The 18,983-nt window shown below is 40.8% G+C and overlaps 1 protein-coding gene across 6 annotated transcripts in view; it reads right to left on the bottom strand.

Annotated features, from left to right (window-relative positions):
* Positions 1-406: 406 nt before the first annotated feature.
* PDE1C (phosphodiesterase 1C) overlaps positions 407-18,983 on the bottom strand; it is a 483,633-nt gene continuing 465,056 nt past the window's right edge. For all 6 annotated transcript variants that reach the window (XM_090050244.1, XM_090050248.1, XM_090050249.1 and 3 more), the window contains one exon: positions 407-9,857. In XM_090050244.1, the coding sequence (XP_089906370.1) occupies positions 9,694-9,857 (164 nt within the window). In that variant the 3' untranslated portion in view covers positions 407-9,693. The remainder of the gene's footprint in view (positions 9,858-18,983) is intronic.

Genomic DNA, 18,983 nt, shown 5'->3' with positions numbered 1-18,983 from the left:
AAGACAGACCATCTCTTCATAAAAAAGGGTGGTGTCATGAACAGGCATTCACCCTATACAAAGAAACAGCACTAACTAACACTGATTTGTCCCTCATTCAGTCCAGGAGGGTTCTCAGCCGAGAGGTCAAAGACTGTCAAGTCTTGGAGGCTGAATTCAATTAGCCTTTTAATGCCCAACATATTTCCTTCAGGAAAAGGACTAAGAAACATTAATGAAGAGATGCAAGAAACACTGTAACATTTCTACTTCTACTGAACCTGGAATTTTAGATTCCAGAACTATCTATCCAGTGTCTTTCATAAGCATTCAGTTGATTATACAATATATTAGATTCAAAGTATTATTTGCATAGTGAATCAATGACAATAGTGAATAATTACATAGCTAAACATGCAGTGTACAAAATATTTAGCACCCACAGATTTTCAGTGACATCCTATTTTATAGATGAAATAAAAAAATAGTTAAATATTAACAAAAAAAACCCACACCCCAAATGATAACATTATACAGCAAGAGCGTGTCATAGGTTATGCTTTGCATAAAATATATCAGAAATAATTAAAATTGTATCTATGGAACTAATACACTTTTGTTTTTGAGCTACTACTAAGGAGGCCTTGGTTGATGGTTTTTTTTTAAATCAAAGATACTTTGTTCTAAGTAGCTAGTGAGAAATACTAAGAGTAGTTAGTCAATATTTGTAGCTTGTCCTTTCCCTTAATATAACAAACCTTTTCCATGGCTTGTCTGCCTCTGTCAGTGTGGTAATAGTATCGGTTCCTAGGACACACCCAATTAAAGTAGCTAAAGCAGTGCTGGAAACTTCATCTACAAAGCTACATGTGGCCAGCTATGGAAACTCTGGACCATGTATACATTTATATAGGGGGTGGATGGTGGAGGAATTTGAGTGATAAGTAAAGATAAGTAAATAGCCACAAATTTGGCTCTTTCATCTCCTCCTCCTCCACTCCTTTTCCCAGAATAATGGGAATACCAGAGTCCACGTGAAGAACTGCCCAAAAGCAAGAGCAGGATCCCCACAACTTGCTTACCCATCTACGGATTGTGTATATCAGGAATTTACCTTTTCAGTAAAATCACCCAACACAACAATTCTTAAAGGTGGATCAACAAGATTTATTATTTAATAAACAAATAAGTTTGTAAATCAGTGATATAATTTGAAATTAAGCCAAAAAAATGTCATTACACATGACTCAGCAACAGAGAATGTATCCTATGTGAAACTTTGTATTCACTGACAAAGAATTGAATTGAAGATTCCTTGTTTCCTCTACAACAGTGGTTTTCAACCTTTTTCATTTGCGAACCCCTACAATTTCAAATGGAAGTGCAAACCCCTTCAAATTTTAAGTGTGGGTATTCATGTACTTTTGACTGATCACAGTCATCTTTCACGGATCCCTTACACATAGTTTGTGGACCCTCAGGGGTCCATTGACCACAGGTTGAAAACCACTGCTCTACAAGAGTTAATGGTTCTCTCTGCAAGTAAGTACCCAAGCTTGTGAATACCATCTTTCAGGTGACTATAGTGTGCTTTTTCCTTTACACAAAAGAGGACTTAGTGTTATCCCAAGAAGCTTGCAATCTTCAGAAAAATCTCATTTCTGGTTTAACAGGCATCATGGCATGGGAAATATAGCAGATTCTAAGGTGATTAATCCTGAACAGCTTCAGGATTAATCACCTTAGAATTCCTTCAGGCTGCAGAAGGAATTGCAGCAAGCCGTGACTTCCATGCAAAGAGATTTTTGTACAGTGTAGAGAAAGGCACATGATGCTCAGAAGTCTAAGCAAATTTCTGTTTCTGCAGTGGCATGAGCATAGGTGAGTAGGGAGCAGAGTGCACATAGTAGAGTGTTTAAGTGTAGTGAAGGGAATGGAAATCTCACCTGTAGTACTTCTTGCAAAAGCTTTTAAAGTACTCCTGCTGCCCATAAGGAACACTGTGTAACACAGTTGTGCTTGGGAGCAGCCTTGAAGGCGAACCATTCAAATAGAGACTTGTCTTGAGAAGTCAAGAAAACAGTGCTCACATCCATTCATTCAGTGGCGTATGGCAAGTGCTAATAATAGTGGGGACCCTTCAGCCAAGAGCATTTGGTCCTCCAGATTAACATGAGGAGTCAAAAGGGCAATGCCAATGTGATTCAGAGTTTCTGTGACTACTTACATCACTGCAGAACCATGCCTTGCAGAAAAGTCAAATGCCTCAAACCATATCTGGTATTGTCAAGCTGCTGGTCAAACTTTTAAGTAGCTATATGGATCCTAATGCAACTCTGCATTTCACCACCAATATATCACTTAGCCTAACTCCAGACTGCAAGAGCACTTAGATGAGACTGAAACTTCAGTTTTCTGAGTGACCCTGGATTAAACACAATGCAGCAAACCCTAACCTGTGTGATGCACCTCCTGCAAGTGTATTTGTCTTCAATGGATTAGCTGTGAAGATATGAAAGGGGCATGCATTTAGATAGGTAGGCCTATAATGATGCAAAGCTGGAGCACAGATAAGTTATGACTAGCTTTGTTTTTTCTGAAGGGGCTCTGTTGCAAAAGTTTGGACTGCTGACACAGCTTTTTATTTCAATTAAAAACATTTACACTTTAAGCCTCTCTACAGCATTGTCCATTTTTTTAAACAGGAGTTACATCCACAATGACGCTTCCAACTGCATAGCAGCCAAATTTACCATCCTCCTCCTATAGATCAATGCAAAACCCAGCAATACAAATCCACAAAATAAATTACTTGGTGCAGTTCATTCAAAAGTGCATATTCGTAAGTTTTCAAGTGGGCATTTACTAATTTCAACCTACAAAGCTGGTTGAGCAAATAGAAAGTCATTTTTCATTTGGGGAGCAGGTGAATAAGAGACTTTGCTAGATTCTGTAGATGTATCAGAGTATATCATTTCTCACTGCTTTCAACTCTAGCATTTCATAAAGAGAAAGTGCTTAAATGTTACTTTCTTTGCAAATATGTGCTTGAGCAAAAATAAATCTTAAAGGGGGAATCTTTCTGGACTTGCTAAAACATGCTATGTTACAGCTAAATACTGTGGCCAATGGCAGATGTTATCTCCACCAGGCAAAACACAAGCTTTCCAGAGAGAAAAATAAATGCGCTAAGAACTTAGTTTACCAGCACTCGCCAGCAAGAGGAGCTGCCGGAAGGACCTCTCAGCCTCCCTCCCACACCTTCAATTGTGCTGCTAATAAGAAGTGATCTCTGAGCTTCCCCATAGCATGTCATGCTGTTCTGTGTGTGTTGTGTGCATGTCATGCTGTGTGTGTTTTGTTGTGCTGTGTGTGCAGACTGCCACCCAAGCAGCCTGGTAGCTCCCCACCACTCTCCCCAGCTTGGCCTGTTCTGCTTCCCCTCCTTCTCCCCTCCCCAGCCTGGAAGGTCCCCTCCCAACTCACCAGCTGTTGCTCTGCTGCCCAGTCTGTTACTGGGGAGGAAGGAGGGGTGGCACCAAAGTCCAGGAAGACAGTCGACCTGGGAGTGGTGCCTCCTGGGATGCTGGAGAACACTGATTTAGTCATTTGATTTCCCATGAATAATTAGAAATTTGGCTAAGCTGAGCACAACTCAAAGATAGCCCTCACTTTAGGTGGTCTAGAGGGCGCTTAGCACTTGGTAATGAGCGTAAATATGTGAAGCTATACTTTTTAAGCAGCCGTAACAAGGTTTAAGTGTAACTTCTCATCTTAATCTAAGGCAGTTATGTTGTTTCTGGTTTTTGAGCTAGCTTGGGCATCTCTGCAGTCTACTGCAAGCTTCCATGTAGACATACTTCTATAGCTGATAAGTGAGAAAAGCAACACAGAGCACATCATCATGGAGCGACACCAGCACAATCTTTGGTCATTACCAAACTGTCCATTCATTCATGTCCTTTAGACTTGTTTAGGAGCTCATTACTAGCCTTGCAGCCTGATGCAAAGATTTCTACTGACTTGGCTAGGCTTTAAATCAGGCCCCTATTGATTTTACAGAGTAATTTATTTTGAGTTGCATTCTTCACAAACTTGTCTCAGTTTTTACCCATCCCCCTTTCCTGTTGAAATTAACTATATATTTGGGGGACAACTATTATCTCTTTTCAATAATACTAGATACCATATTTACTCAAATTTAAGATGAAGTTCCCTCCATTAGCATGCTGGGGAGCCCCCTGTCTTAGATTCACATACAAACAGAGGGCATGGAGGGATTGGGGAGGTCGACAGGCTAGAAAAGGAAGCTAGGCAGTAAACTGAGAGCCCCATAGACAGGAGGGCCTCCTAGCCCTCCGTCCACTTGCCCTCTGCAGCATCTGTCCCCCACCCCTTTGCCAACCCTCTTCCTCCCCTTACTGGATTCTCTCCCAGGGCCAGAGCACATGGAAACTCCATCCTCCACCCAACCAATGAGACAGGCCACCGCTGCTGCATGGCCAGGCAAGAGCCACACTTCTATATGCTGTCTTCTGGGGAGAGAATACAGCCAGAGAAGCACCTGACAGTAAGTGGGGGAGAGGCAGTGGCGTGTGCAGCTGGCAGGTGAGGCAGGAAGGCTGCAGGGATAGGAAGGGAGGCAGAGGGGAAAGGGGCTGCTTGACCCCCACCCCCCAATTATTGCTTTCCCTGCTATAGCAGTGGGGAGGATGAGTTCTAGACAGCTCTCCAATATTTAGATTCTATACCTGGACATCTATAACAAATGTATACATTTTCCATATATAGAATCTAATTATTGGGGAAGGGGGGAGAGTTTGTCTTAAACTTGGGGTCATCTTAGCTTTGAGTGAATGTGGTAGAGGAAATATCTATACCACTTTAGTTGTGTTCATGGCGAATAAACACAACTGAGATCTCAAGCACAGAGATCACTTTTGCTCATTTGTCAAACCCAAAAATGTGGTAGTGAAGCTACCTGGGGGACATCCCAGGGGTTGGTCTCAAGCATGCTGGGGACCAAAGTCCTAAGAAACACTGGGGTGGACGGAACACCCTTGGAATACCTCTGTACTTCATTTCTTGGTTTGGAACATGTGAGTGGAAAAATCCTGCCCGAGAGCCCCACAGAAGCAGTGGCCTAATAAATATTATTTTACCTTTTTCTACCTTGGAAACTTTGGCTTTACACTTAGTGACCAGGTAAGCAGAATGGAGGAATTGGGCCAGATCTTTCCTTCCAACAGTTGCCTATTTCTCCAAAAACTCTGGCAATCTGGGCTTGGATCTTTATATTAATCTGCATAACCCCACTGACTGTAGTGGAACAACGCCAATCTAGACGTTTTCCATTTGGCTTCAATTCTCCTAGCTTTACTCAAGAGCACCCCTGGTCTTATGGACTGGAGATTTGTTGTAGCAGAAATCCTGCTGATGAGGCTTATCCAGCCAGCAGAAGGTGGAAGAAAAAGCGTTAATGAACAAAGGCAAAAATAGAAAGGGATGTGTGTTCAGGGGCTAGCTGAGGGTTAAGAGGACCAGTCCAAAGACAGAATAGCAAGGAATTGGGCTGAGCCTCAAGGGGGCAGGGATTGGAGCTAGGGAACCATGTTGTGTAGGGATTTGGGAACAAAACTCTTTACTGCCTAGTTTCCTTTTCTAGCCTTACTGTCTGCCTGGCCTCCCCAGTCCTCTGCCTCTTTGTATGTTTAGCTTCTTATCTCTGTCCATCTGCCCTTGAAACCTGCTTCCTCTAGCTCAGGAAACCACCACTTTTCCTGCTGTATCTCAATCTCAACTGCCACTGAAAAGATGCATCCATTGTTGTTTAGACACAGACAAACACATGTATATACATACAAAACACCACAACATTATATGGACTAGATTCTAAAGAATCTCTTTCTGTCTCTGTCTTTGCATTATACGTCATAGTTAATTTAGCTTTTGAAGTTTGGGACTCATAGCAGAGATGGGTTTTTTATTAGACCAACAAGATTTTTGCAAAATCTTTAAATTTTGAAGAAAATTAAAAATTGTCTTTTAAAGTTCAGATTTTTACTTAATTATTTAAAAGAAAAGAATTCCACCCCCTTTCTTGGTGCAGCAAATACATCTAGTGATTAGAACAAAGGACCAATTTACAAATGAACTGAACATAGAAAAAGACTAAATTTGCAACTTTTATTGTGTGCAACAAATAATTCAAGAGGCTTTCAGTGACATCAATGATGTGGGGGCAATCAGAATCACCAAGTGACAGTATTTTCAGTATGTCATTGTTTCTACACTTGCAGCAGTTAATTCAGAAATTAGCTATGCAAAAAGCAAAAATACTAAGCACTGCAAGATTGCCCTTAAACAGTGCACATTGTTAGAAAAAAAAAAACTGCTTGGAAAATGTATTATGAAGGTACGCTAGATGGCAGTGTTGTACTAGGAGGACAACACCACAAATTCAATCAAGCAATTCTAATCAGTCAAGCTCTACGCTACTGAAGTTTTGTTCAGAAATGATTCACTGAAGTGTCCAATATTTACATGGCATTGTCTGCACAGGCTTCAAAACCTTCTAAGATGCTAATTTAGCACCACATTGCTGATGGCAGAGCAGCAAAGTTAAGGAGAAAGATGACACCGTTGGAGTCCTAAAATCCATGTTGCATTGGACATTTGGTGACAACAAAATCTCTTTGATATATGGGTAGAAGATGCCAGTAGAGAAAATGCTGGATCAAATGTCCTGAGAATGGGGTTCCCTTGCCAGTTCTGACAGGCTGACCAGTTGACCTTGGGCAAGTTGCTTTGTGACTCACTTTCCCCATCTGTATAATAGGGATAATATCACTTATATTCTTTCTAGAGTACTTTAAGATCTATGGATGAAAAGGGCTAGACTTTAGTATTATTATGACTTGTGGGCAGTTCTGAAACAAGAATTTAAGTTGGGTATTGACAACCTGTAGTCTCAGGCCAGTGATTCTCAACAAGGGTGCCACGATATCCTGGGGTGCCATGAAATCTTTTTAAGAGTGCTGAGGGATGCCGCAAAACATTAGCACTGTTACGTGTACAAATACCTACACATGATTCACAAGATAAACCCAGAGATTTCAAACAGGAATCTATAGTGTCAAAAACATTCTGACTTGTGGTCTTTCTTCTGCCACAGAAGAATTGCTCCATTATTTTTCTGTAGTGAAAACATGAGTGAAAGCTAAGAGCTGTCATTTTCCACAAGGTGCATGGAGTCTGAGGGGTGCTTTTATTCTAACAAGGGGTGCCTTGCATCCAAAAAGGTTGAGAACCACTGTATATGACACAAGTAAAGGAGCGGACTCAGAAGGGAATTAAATGCATAATTCATATTTAAGTGCATACATTTCCACTAAAACTGAAATCCAAGTTAAGCCTCCAAATTCCTTTGTCGACCTGGTCCCAAATCCCCAGCCCTTTCTGACACTCTAATAGCGCAATAGCATGTGTGCATTTTGTTCAGTTTTTATTATTCATAATTGTTCGTTTCACCTTTCCCAAGTTCAAAACACTGCAACATTCATAGGACACAATATCTACAACTATAAAATATTTAAATCAGGCCCAGACCTAGAGACTATGAAAGGGAGGAAAACCTCTTATATCTTTTAAATCCTGATCAATATATTCCAACCAGCCCTTTCACTTTCCTCAGTCATTTCCTTTGATCCACCAGACTACTAGTGGCCTACTAGAAATTTGGGGTGGGGCTACGGGGTATGGTCTCCCCCAGAATTCAAGGCCTTTGCCCCCTGACAGACATTGCCAATGGCAGCGGGGGGACAGAGAGGGATTCAGATACATCTCTTACTTGATCTGTGGCCCCCAGATCCCTTCTGCTGCCCCCCAAGCCTCCCCCCCCACAGCACTTGGCCCCATCACCGCCACTGCTAGACCCCCACTGTGGCTACCTGACCTGCAGTGATACTGCCACCAGACCTGCCGCAGGTGCTGCTGGTCCCTTGGATTTGGCCTGGGAAGAACGCTGCAGTGTGCCAAACCTGCAGTGAGTTTGACCCCGTGCTTTAGAGAAAATAAAAGAATACACACACAGAAAACGTATTTGGAAGAATAATATAATATTGCATTTCTATATATCCCATTCACGTAAAACATTTCAGGGCACTTTACAAGCAAAATATAGCTCTCTTCATGAATCAGAAAATTTTCAGAGATAAATAATATTTTTACTCTCATAAATAGTAGGCTTTAAAGTATATCCCCCATTTCATTTGGTTCACGTGGGTCAGGAACTGAAGAATCAATAAACACCATTAGCAATCTTCTGTGTAAGGGCAACACAAAAATTAGACACCTGGAGAGAATGCAGGTTTAATTGACTGGACAGTGTTAAATCAGTTGTGCAACCAATGTGTTTTTTCTGAGGAAGACAAGCAAATGGAATTAGGAATCATATGCTGAGGTCATCTATTTCATGTAGAATGCTGGCAAGAAATAGTTAGCAATATTCATTGTAAAATTTGACAAGATTTGAAGGCTATTCAAGGAATTTCAATGCTCATTTCTAAGGAAGAATCTGATGCCTGTAACATTCCACAGCAATTTTCATATAGAACCCAGCCCCTATAATGCTATAGATATGTCACAAAGCAGTGTGTATACTGAGGACATTATTTTTACTCATCCAGGGCATATACAATGTGGGTATTAAAAGGGGTAGGTATCACTACACCTGTATACCTGTTTGATCTTTCACTATGCAATATTGGTCTGGGAGTTTTACTACTCATATCATTCATGTAGCAGTGGGGAGGGACAAAGTCACAGCTCCAGCTGATTAGTTTCCATGGACTGAATGACATTCCTAGTAATGCCTTTCAAAGACAGCATTTCCAAGAGTAACTTTTAGGGTGCTAAAGATGAATATGCTCTTCTTTCAGGCTATTTACTGACATGCTCATGGTGAGCATGAATAAGATGAAACGCTGTCTGAGCCCCTCTCCTTTTTCTATGGTTTTGCTTTTGTATTAGGTTTATGATCTAAAACATATCTGTATCTAGAATTAAAGGGTAGGTATAAAAAACTCTTCCATATAGAACTTTAGAAGAACATGTCTTCATAGACTCGGACTCCCATCTCTATATTGATTGGGGGACAAATGACCAAAAACATACTTGTCATGCAAACCACCATTTTAAAGTTTTACTAGGTTTTCTTTTTCTCTTATAAGTAAAATTAGGTGTTTTTTGTCCCCTATTCCTCCTACCTATGTAATTCCAAATCCTTAGTATAGTATAAACAGTAGGCAATGTATTCACAAAACAGTTAGTTCTATGCCAGGCGAGCTATTCGTTTCAATTGCAGGTCATGCTGGCTGAAATTCAGACTAAATCACCATAATGGGCCTTTACAATCTAGGAAAGTTGTACCCCTCTCAATTAGATAATTATTATATTTATGCACATTTACCAGCAGGCATTAAAATAGACTGATATTTTAGATCTAAGTTGGAGAATACTCCAGCAATAAGGAAGACTATTGAGACTAGGTCAAGCAAAAGCTTCCACTGAATTATTTGGCTAACTTATATACTTGCTTGCATCCTGAATTATTCACCATTTGGCGTACAATTCAATATGGCCTGTGTGATTATTCTACAATAGCCACCATCAGGTTGTGAGGAACAGCATGAAGAAAGAGTTTTTCACTTTCTCTTATTTCCTGTTCCAGTGCTGAGATATATGCTGAATCTTTTTCATCCTGCCTCTTTGGTCAAGAAGCCTGTATCTCACCATATGGTCCTCAGATTTCTTGTGAAAATTTGAGAAGTAGGATCCTGATGTGGGTCTCTTGAAATGGCGCAGTTGAGGTTTGATGGCTGGATGTTATAAAATAAAAATAAACATTTTAACAAACATACTTTTGGGTTACCTGTGGACACAATATCGTCTTCCTTGCACCCTAGTTCACCCCACTCAATAAAGGTTTCTATAGCTGGAAGATAATTTAAAGATTATTAGTGCCAGGGAGAGTCTAAAATAAAAGTTCAGGTCTATATTTTCCTACCTGTCTTGGTAATTGAGCATCTGGTCTCCTTTCTAAATATAGTTATCACTGAAGCAGAGATTATTTAGAAATACTGAGCTTGGATATAGGGTAATGGGATCTGAGGTGTCAGTATGATTCATTAATGAGATAGTGGTCAGCTGAGAGATTCATATGTGGAATCCACCCAAATCCTAGTTTCCTCAAAGTTTAAATTGTGAACGTTTGAATCCAAGCCTTGCTGTGGACTATCTTTATGTTGGTACCAATAAGAATAAAATATATGCGTTCTTGCTTATCTCTTAGATTTTATTAATAATTAGATTTTGTGAATAGGGGCCATGTAAAATGCCTGAGCAATGAGCATGAGACAAGTATTTTATGGGAAATATATTGCTTAAAGCATCAAATCACAGAAGTCAGAATCATCCCCAATGCAAACAGCTTACCATTAAATTTAGAGTACATTTCCAAGTCTCATGCTGACAATACCCTGGAATAATGCCTTCTGGTAATGAGGAACAAAAAAAAAATCTCTAAAAACAAACATTTACACTCTTTCCTGTTTTCAAAGAGATCATCCTTCTGACAAGTAGGATTAAAAGCTTGAAAGGTATGTGCTAGGTGATTTACTGCTCTTCAAGAAGCTTTCACTCTTCAGACTCTTTCCATTTTCTCTACTCAGCATGGACTCTGCCAAACTGTTATTGGATTTCCCACTGCTTAGCATGGAGAAATTTTTATTATTAACTGGAAGTCTACCAGAGTCATTGGCAATAGAGATGAGTTGGCTGATAAGTATAAGGGGCATATCCAGAATACTGACATGCCATTTGTCATCCTAATTCAATAACTGAGTGAAGGCGACCTCTAACATTTAGTTTTCTTAAACTTTATTGATGCCAATGGCAAGGAAATGCAGGGAGGTCATGGAAGTGGAGGCAGCTATGCTAGAAGGACACTTGGGTTTTATTCCCAGCTTTGTCACTGACTTATGTGACTCTCCTGCCTCTCTGAGCAAGTCACTCTCCTGCCTTAGTTTCCCCAATATGTAAATTAAAAAAAAATAATTACCTAATTCTGATAACTTTTCTGAGGCTTTTGTTTCGTAAGGCTCTTAGGGATTTTCAGGTGATTGGGATGGCTTTCTAGGCTTCCTGCCTGTTAGGCTTAGCCTTAGGGAAAAACCAGAAGTATGTCTAAGGCAACACAACATATTGACCTGTAGCTTGCTGACAGTGTACCTTAATTATTCATGTAAGGGATACTTCTAGATGTTAATGCTGGTGCTTTGGAGAATGCAGTTGGCCTGTGAGCATTTGTGTGATGTCAGCATGAGCACAGGAGAAGATGCCCAATAGAAATTCTTCATTTGAAATAGCTGAATTACACCAACAGCAGTGAATGGTATATAGAATTGGTTTGGAATATTCCCTGAAGGCAGACGTACAATAAGCAAAACTGACCAGGAGGAGATAGGGCCAAAATGTACTCTTTTCTGGCAATCCCCAGCAGAGAGCTAATGGGCACCATACCCATCTGGGCAAATATTTGTGTAGTTTTAAGGCTTTAAGGTACACTGAAATCAAATCAGCCTCTAGCTGACTCAGGGCCTATGGAACTGAACATTAATCACCTTTCCTTCAGTTACAGTCTTTACAGACTAGGCATAGCTGAGGTTGATGCATACTGGACAGTCTCCAAAGCTCTACCATATCACAAAATACATGCAAGTACATGCAAAGGAAAGTGATGAGGGCTGAATTGAAATAACTGCAGTAGAGCATGAGCTGCCAGTCCAAAAGAGAGAGATCCAGTTCCTTGTGCTCTCAGCTGATGTCAATGGCTGTGAGTCTAATAACTAAAAATGTCAAATCTGGGTACTACAGGAATGAAAGAAATACTAGGGCTTTGTTAATCAAAATAAAACTTGTGGCTTCATGAGAAAAATATTGCTCTGAATATAAATTCTCACTTCTAGAAACATGGAAACCATTTCTGGAGCCCATAAGAACATTATGTATGTTACTTGTACTGTTGTTCTGCATTTGAGGAATTGTGCAACAGAGCTGGGAAAATACAGGGAAAATCACTCTTAATAAAAACCCATTTGATTAACATCTGTGAAATGTATTCATCAGAGACCTTTTTATCCATTTACATATACTTATGAGAGAGGGAAATGTTAAACACAAAAATATTAGTTAGTGATTACACTAACTAATATGCAAAATGAAAGTGTCATTGTAGCGTATGCTGCCTTGCTTCTAGTAACTTTAGCTAGCAAGGATTATGATAGCAGAAGAACATAGTGACATGCACTACAGCATACTCTTACCAACCAGAGTGTCCACCTAAGGACCCCTAAAAATTTGTGACTGAGTTGCTATATGCTGGGGTTCATTCCACCATATGAACTAATTGCTGTTAATAGATTATGGAGCAGATTCTTAAGGAATACATTTCTAAGCACTTGAAGGAGAAGAAGGGATTAGAAACAGTCAGCATGGGTTCATCTAAAAGAAATCTCACAAGATTCAACATGGACAAGTGCAAAGTCCTGCACTTAGGACAGAATAATCCCATGCACCACTACAGACTGGGGTCTGATTGGCTGGGCAGCAGCTCTACAGAAAAAGAACTTGGGGTTACAGCGGGCAATTAGCTGAATATGAGCCAACAGTGTACCCTTGTTGCCAATAAAGCTAATGGCACACTGGGATGCATTAGTAGGAGCACTGCCAGCAGATTGAGGGAAGTGATTATTCCTCTCTTTTTATAAGTTATACAAGTTAAGGAAGTACCATGAGTTACAACAGTGCCCACCCCGTCACCCCCAACCCAACAGATGTTTGCTGTTGAGTCGTGGGGGTGGGAGATCAAGCTCTACTTCAGATGCAATCCAGGAGGAACTGCTTGTCTGCAGCCTCTCTCCGCTAGCCTCACCCTTGCTTTTCCAGCTCCAGTGCTACCTGCAGGATGGGATGGGGGGAAAAGGGAGGGGAGGGAGTTCCAGGCTGGGGTTTGCCCAGCTTGAGCTGGAGGGTGGGGGAGAATGTGGAGTGGGCCACCCCACCTCGAGGCAAGGGCCTCCAATCCATATCCCACTCCCCCACCAGCTCAGACTGGGCAAACCCCATCCTGGAGCTCCCTCCTCCTTCCTTCTCCCTCTCCCTTCCTGCAGAGAGCATTGGGGATGAGGCTGTGCTGCGTCAGTCCAGCCTCAGTTGCTTGCAGGGGTAGACAGGAGTTAATGAAAGCATTCCACTTCGGAGTACCTTCATCTGAACCATTATTACATGAGGATTAATTTGTCATGTGATTGAGCACTTCTAAAGTGTTCTGCAGTCATGCACTTCTGTCCGGGTACAGCCTTAGAGTGCTTTCAAGGGGCCGATCATGCAACAAACATCACTTCTGTCAGCACCCTATGTGTTGTAAGGTTGCACTCTTTTTTTTTTAAGATTATTTAAAATTGCATTTCCTTTAATGCCATCCCTACAGTAGTTAAATCAATAATATATTTCATTTTAAAAATTTCTGTTGGAACAATAGTTTGGGTTTCATAAAAAATAAACCCAAGAATGTAAGGACCAGAGCACTTGTATCTGCGACTGAAACTACTGGTTGCTGCTCAGACTTATAAATATAAGATCATAAGAACTGCCATTTATCAGGTCAGACCATAGGTCTACCATATGCAGTATCCTGTGACACATACTCAACAGTGGCGGAGCGTGGAGGCTAAGCAAGAGAGTGAACAGAGTATGATCAGGGGTTTTTTCCACTGCTCCTCTCCCACTTGCAGCCTCTAGCGTTTAAGGTCTAGAAATCTGATTCAGAAACTGTACCCTCAACTGCCATGGTCAATAGTTACTGAAGCACCTCTCCTCCAAGAATTTGTCCAGCTAACCATTTTTTTCTTTCATGATCTCTAAGAATGTGCATCATTTCAAAGATGGCTGTGTGAACCCTCCCATATTCCACAGTCACAAATATTCACAAGCCTGTTTTTAAATCTGGTTAAACTATCCAATTAAAACATTTACAAATATATAGGACTTTGCCATCATGATGCTATTTTTGTTATAGTTATTATAACCATAATAAGGCAAATATAGCTCACCACCTCAGCAATTATGGATATTTTTTAGTAGTGAAACTGGTAGGTTTCAACTATGCACATAGACCACAATTGGTATTAAAGGATATCCAGTTCCAGCGTAGCACCATATACACTAATGCACAATGTAGAGCTAGAGGAGAAAAGAAGAAATTCATGACTCATTCAATTATCCCTACCTTGTTATGGGGTGCGCTAGCCTCACAGAAAGCTTATGGGTTGAAACAGGCTATGCACTGCAGCACAATCACAGAGCAATGTCTTGAGCTGGACAGAGGCATTCCTTACTTCCTCTACAAACACTCAGCATGCAGACTGATATACATGAATAGCATCCTTTGTGCATTGGTAGTATTAGAGCGATTTGTAGCCATGATGGTCCAGGAAATATGTGAGAGGCAAATATTTTTGTGCATGATAGCCTTTCTTGGACCCACTGGATGAAGAGCCCTGTCTGAGTACAGAAGGGCGAGCACAGTGAGTACATTCTTGTGAGGGCATCCCATAGTAACCCATCTATCACTTGCACAGGAATCCCTGCACACAGGCAGTGGAAAGGAGCAACTTTGAATCAGGCCCATGTTGGTGTGACGACTTTAGTCTTCATCTACCAGACATTTCTAGCTGGTCTAATAAGAAGGATACAAAACCCCTACTTTTTCTGATCAAAATAAAGTGATAGACATACTTTTTTTAATGAGCATGACATTACATCAAAGGCTTTCTTCATTAGACTATTTTCACAGGAGCTGACTTAGGAAAGTTAAAGGTACTGCATCATCTAAGTTAATATTCTGCAGTTAAATGAAGGGAGGATGTACAGATTCTTTTTCCTGCTTTCTCTTTCTTTGCCACTGAGGGGGTCTCCCACATTGTAATTAAGAACAATGCCTCAAGGACAAAGTGGAAAGAGAATCAAAACTGTTCATTTATTAAGGTTATTGAAATACTCAAATACTGCTTTGTGCCTCAGGGAGATTTAATCTCCAAATAGTTTTTAAAAAACATCTGTTTGTTAACAACACAGTGGGCCCACTGTCCCGTTAATAAAAAAAAAAACTGGCAGGAGAGAAAGAGGTGCACCGAGGCTTTAAAAACACCAGGTTATCTCATATTCAAATGGCTGAGAATCTTAGATGCAAGGGATAAGCTTCCTTTGTCCAGATGTAATATGCTGAACAACACACATGACATCCTCCTATGTGCCCAACCTCATGTTTTTGGCCCCAGAGCTCCAGTTCAAGCCCTGGCACATCACACTGCACCTTCTCTTCTGCTAACCTGTATGTCCATTAGATGGCTGCATTATTACCATATATCCTTTAAACACCCGCTTTGCAATGGTGTGTCACCAGCTGCTGCCATCATCCTCGTGCTCGCAGCAGAGGACCTTGTAGAGAAGGTTCCCCAAGCCATTTCTCCAGCTGTCAGACATAGCCCAATATGCAAAGCTTGTCGTCAAGACTCTGAAGTGCATAACAGAGTGAAAGCATAAAGAACTCTAGCTAACAATGTACTAGCTCTGGATACAAATTATACTGAGAGAAAACTGGGGGAATTTTGTGTGTGTCATTTGCTCCCTGGTAGCTGTTTTGTCTCTCTTTCAAGCTAGATTGCGTCAGTTTACCTCTGAATAAACCAGGACTAAATTACTGTCGTTTAGCCTTCACTTACCACAGGATAGGAACAGACACATGAAAGAGTGATAGCAAAGCAGCTCTAAATCCCATCCTCCACTATCAACTCTCTCCAATTTCTTTGTGTGTCCTTACCCTGCATTACTTTGCCATGTTTTTATCTTTCTTTCCAGATAATAAGATGCCTATTACCCAAAGGGAAAGTAGCAAAAGTTATAATTTAGCTAAAAAGCTTTTTAAAAATATAACTTCTTTTCCCCCACTGGAACTCTGAAATCATTCAATGCCAATGACAAATCTCTCTTTTCACTGAAAAGTTACACAGAATAATCCCCAGCTGTAATGTCTTATTTAACTCTTACGCTTCTGTGATATGTCAGATGTTTAACAGCATTTACTGCATCCCTATAGCAACATGAATGCATCAATGATTCAAATAAAAGCTGTTTTCCTGGCAAGTTAGAGGGTTTCCTCCACCCCCCAAACTGTATCAAAGATTTTTTTAAATCCCTGATTTTGGAAAAGATGTGAAAGATATCCATGGTAAGTTTTCAAATAGTTATTCAATGACCAGGATGTGTTACAGGAGATGAATAGGACAACCTGGAGTTCTGAAAAAAAAGAACTGTCCCTTTGAGAAAGATATATGCACCACATGAGCCAACATGGGGGAAAAAAAAAGCTCTGCCAGTAAAAATGTCCATGTATAGGCATTAGATCATTCTGGCCAGGTACAGGTGCTACATTTCCACCAGAAGATCACTACCTTTCCAGCAGAAATTGCCAGCATACCAGGTCTCATTCAGTTTTTCACGGAGGAAACATGCCCTGTACACAAGAAAAGATCTTTCACCTTGATACAAGAAAAGATCTACCCTTGCAAGATAATTTTTCATGTTAGAATGAATGATTGCATGCTTAACCATTTGACTCCCCTGTGATTGAGAGGAGTCAAGCAGCAGCTTCAACTGTGCTTTCCCTGAACTGGGGTGACTGGTCTGGGAGGAAAAGGAGTGTGGGGGTGGGGGTTCCCCATATCTGGACTCCTCTCATCCAGCTGCCTCTGCTCTCCTACCGTTCCCCAAGAGTGGCTGACCTTAGTCTGGGAAAGGCATCAGGAGTATGGGAGAGGTCCATCTGCAAGCTAGAACACCTGTATGTTCCCTTGGGAAGATTTCTACTGTTGCAAACTTCCTACGGTCCATGGCCTCTACAAATAAAATGTTAAGTCTACCATTGCATTTTGGTGGTTCCTGTCTCCTTAAATTGTAAGCTGTAAGTGTATTGAACCCAGAAGAGTGTACTTAGAAAAAAAAAGGTAAAATTAAGCCCTTTCATTGTTTTCAATAGGCTATATATAAAGTATTTTGGTTTCTGGGGACAGTGCTAATTAACAGATATACTTCATAATAAGCCACCAAGGATAACATGCCATTTTCTCCAGTTAGTTTCTCTTCTCCTTGTACCCTCCATTTAACTTTGAGCTGGCACTTAAGAAGGAAGAGCCACCAAAACAATGCCATCCACTTCCTGGTGTTTATCTCTGTATTAAGGATGATAACCACCTTGGATAACATGAGATTTATCTGTGCCAAATGCCAATAGGACCTTTTAGGAGGGTTCCCAATATCCAGTTAACCACCACAACTCTTCTATTGTTCCCTTATTTTTCATGTTCACTCACAGAACATTTGGTGGTTCTGGCCAGGACCAGAAGCCAGAAATGTAGTCATGAAAACAGCTGGAAAAAACAAGTTGGCAAGAACAGCTTGTCTAGCAGCAGGAAATATTGGAAATCCATCAAGAGATATAGCTCCAGCAAGTTTTCCAGGTTGGTTGTGAACACTAGATAAGATTAGCTTTGGATAAGAACTTAGTGTCCAGGCTGAATATGCTGACTGTTCACAATTCATCTGCACCTTGTTCATATTGCTTAGTGTATAGTGTTCCCTGCGTACAGAATATGTGAAGGCATTTGGAGTCCTTTAGGAAGACAGATACCATGGTGCTTGTAGCTATCAAATTTAATATTGTTTTCTAAGAATCCCCCCTTTTCAATTTCTAGAATCTTTCTCTTTACTGAAGATAGCCGACGTTTTGCTTGAGATTTTTTTAAATGCACTGAACTCTTTTACTCTGAATCGCTGATTCTAATGGCAATAGAAATAGGGGTTTTCTGAGCAATAGCGGTTTTCTGAGCATTATTGAGAATCTCACCTTTTATAATCAACTGACCTGCAGTCTGCCCCAGAAAAACAAAGAAGCTGTGTTCTCAAGGAAATTTTACATGTGTTCTTTTTTGTTTTATTGCTTCCCTCTAAATTTTAGTAAAAGTCAAACTTCATGGCCATTGTATATGAAAACAACAGGCTGATTGGGATGAGAACTGGGATCAGAGGATGCGTCTACATGAGATGCTTTACTTGAGATTAGCACAAATTACTGCTCACTAAGCATCACCTTCTACATGTGCAGACACCGCACAGTAATCTGATCTAATCATGAGTACATTTGCTACCTGTAAACACAAGAACCAAATCTGCTACGCAATATGGCATGTGTAGATGGCCAACTGGGAGCAACCTTTTTCCTGGTCAGCCAGGCAGCTGGGGGCAGGAGGTTGCTCTCCACTCCCCAAGAGCTACCTGCTTCTGGTGGTGGGGGTCCACCATTGGCGCCCAGGTGGGGACAATGTCCCCCTGCCCTAGCAACAGAGAGCTCCCAACCTCCACTCCCCAACCACAGTCATGGAGCTGGGACTGGGAACAGGATGGGAGCTTGTTTCCAGACCCAGCTCTACGATCACAGAGTGGGGGCTAGGGAGCTTATGTCACTTCTGTAATAGATTGCTTCTTATCAGAAAACACAGCGATCCCTGCCTCCAGCAAAGAGCAGACATCTAGGAAGGTAAAGGTGTAATATGTAGCAAACAAAATCAGAACTATTACATAACTACATGAACCACGGGGGCTATACATATAAACATTACATTGTTGAGTCTTACCAGTATCTTACATTTATGTGTTTTTACTAGATTGGCCATTTTAATATGAAAACTAGCAGGCAGAGTACATACAGGGAGGTGTCATTATTAAACACACAGAGAAATCCTACCCTATCCCTATACCTGTCAGTGCCAAAATACACAATGATATGTGAAAGTTTTAACAGACAAAAAAGCATAGCCAGTCATTCAAGG

The sequence above is a fragment of the Crocodylus siamensis genome, chromosome 5 (assembly GCF_052110815.1).
Source record: "Crocodylus siamensis isolate JL-2025a chromosome 5, ASM5211081v1, whole genome shotgun sequence".
Taxonomy (NCBI): Eukaryota; Metazoa; Chordata; order Crocodylia; family Crocodylidae; genus Crocodylus; species Crocodylus siamensis.
Note: the sequence above shows the minus strand (reverse complement) of the source record. Positions and strands in the feature narration are given on the sequence as shown.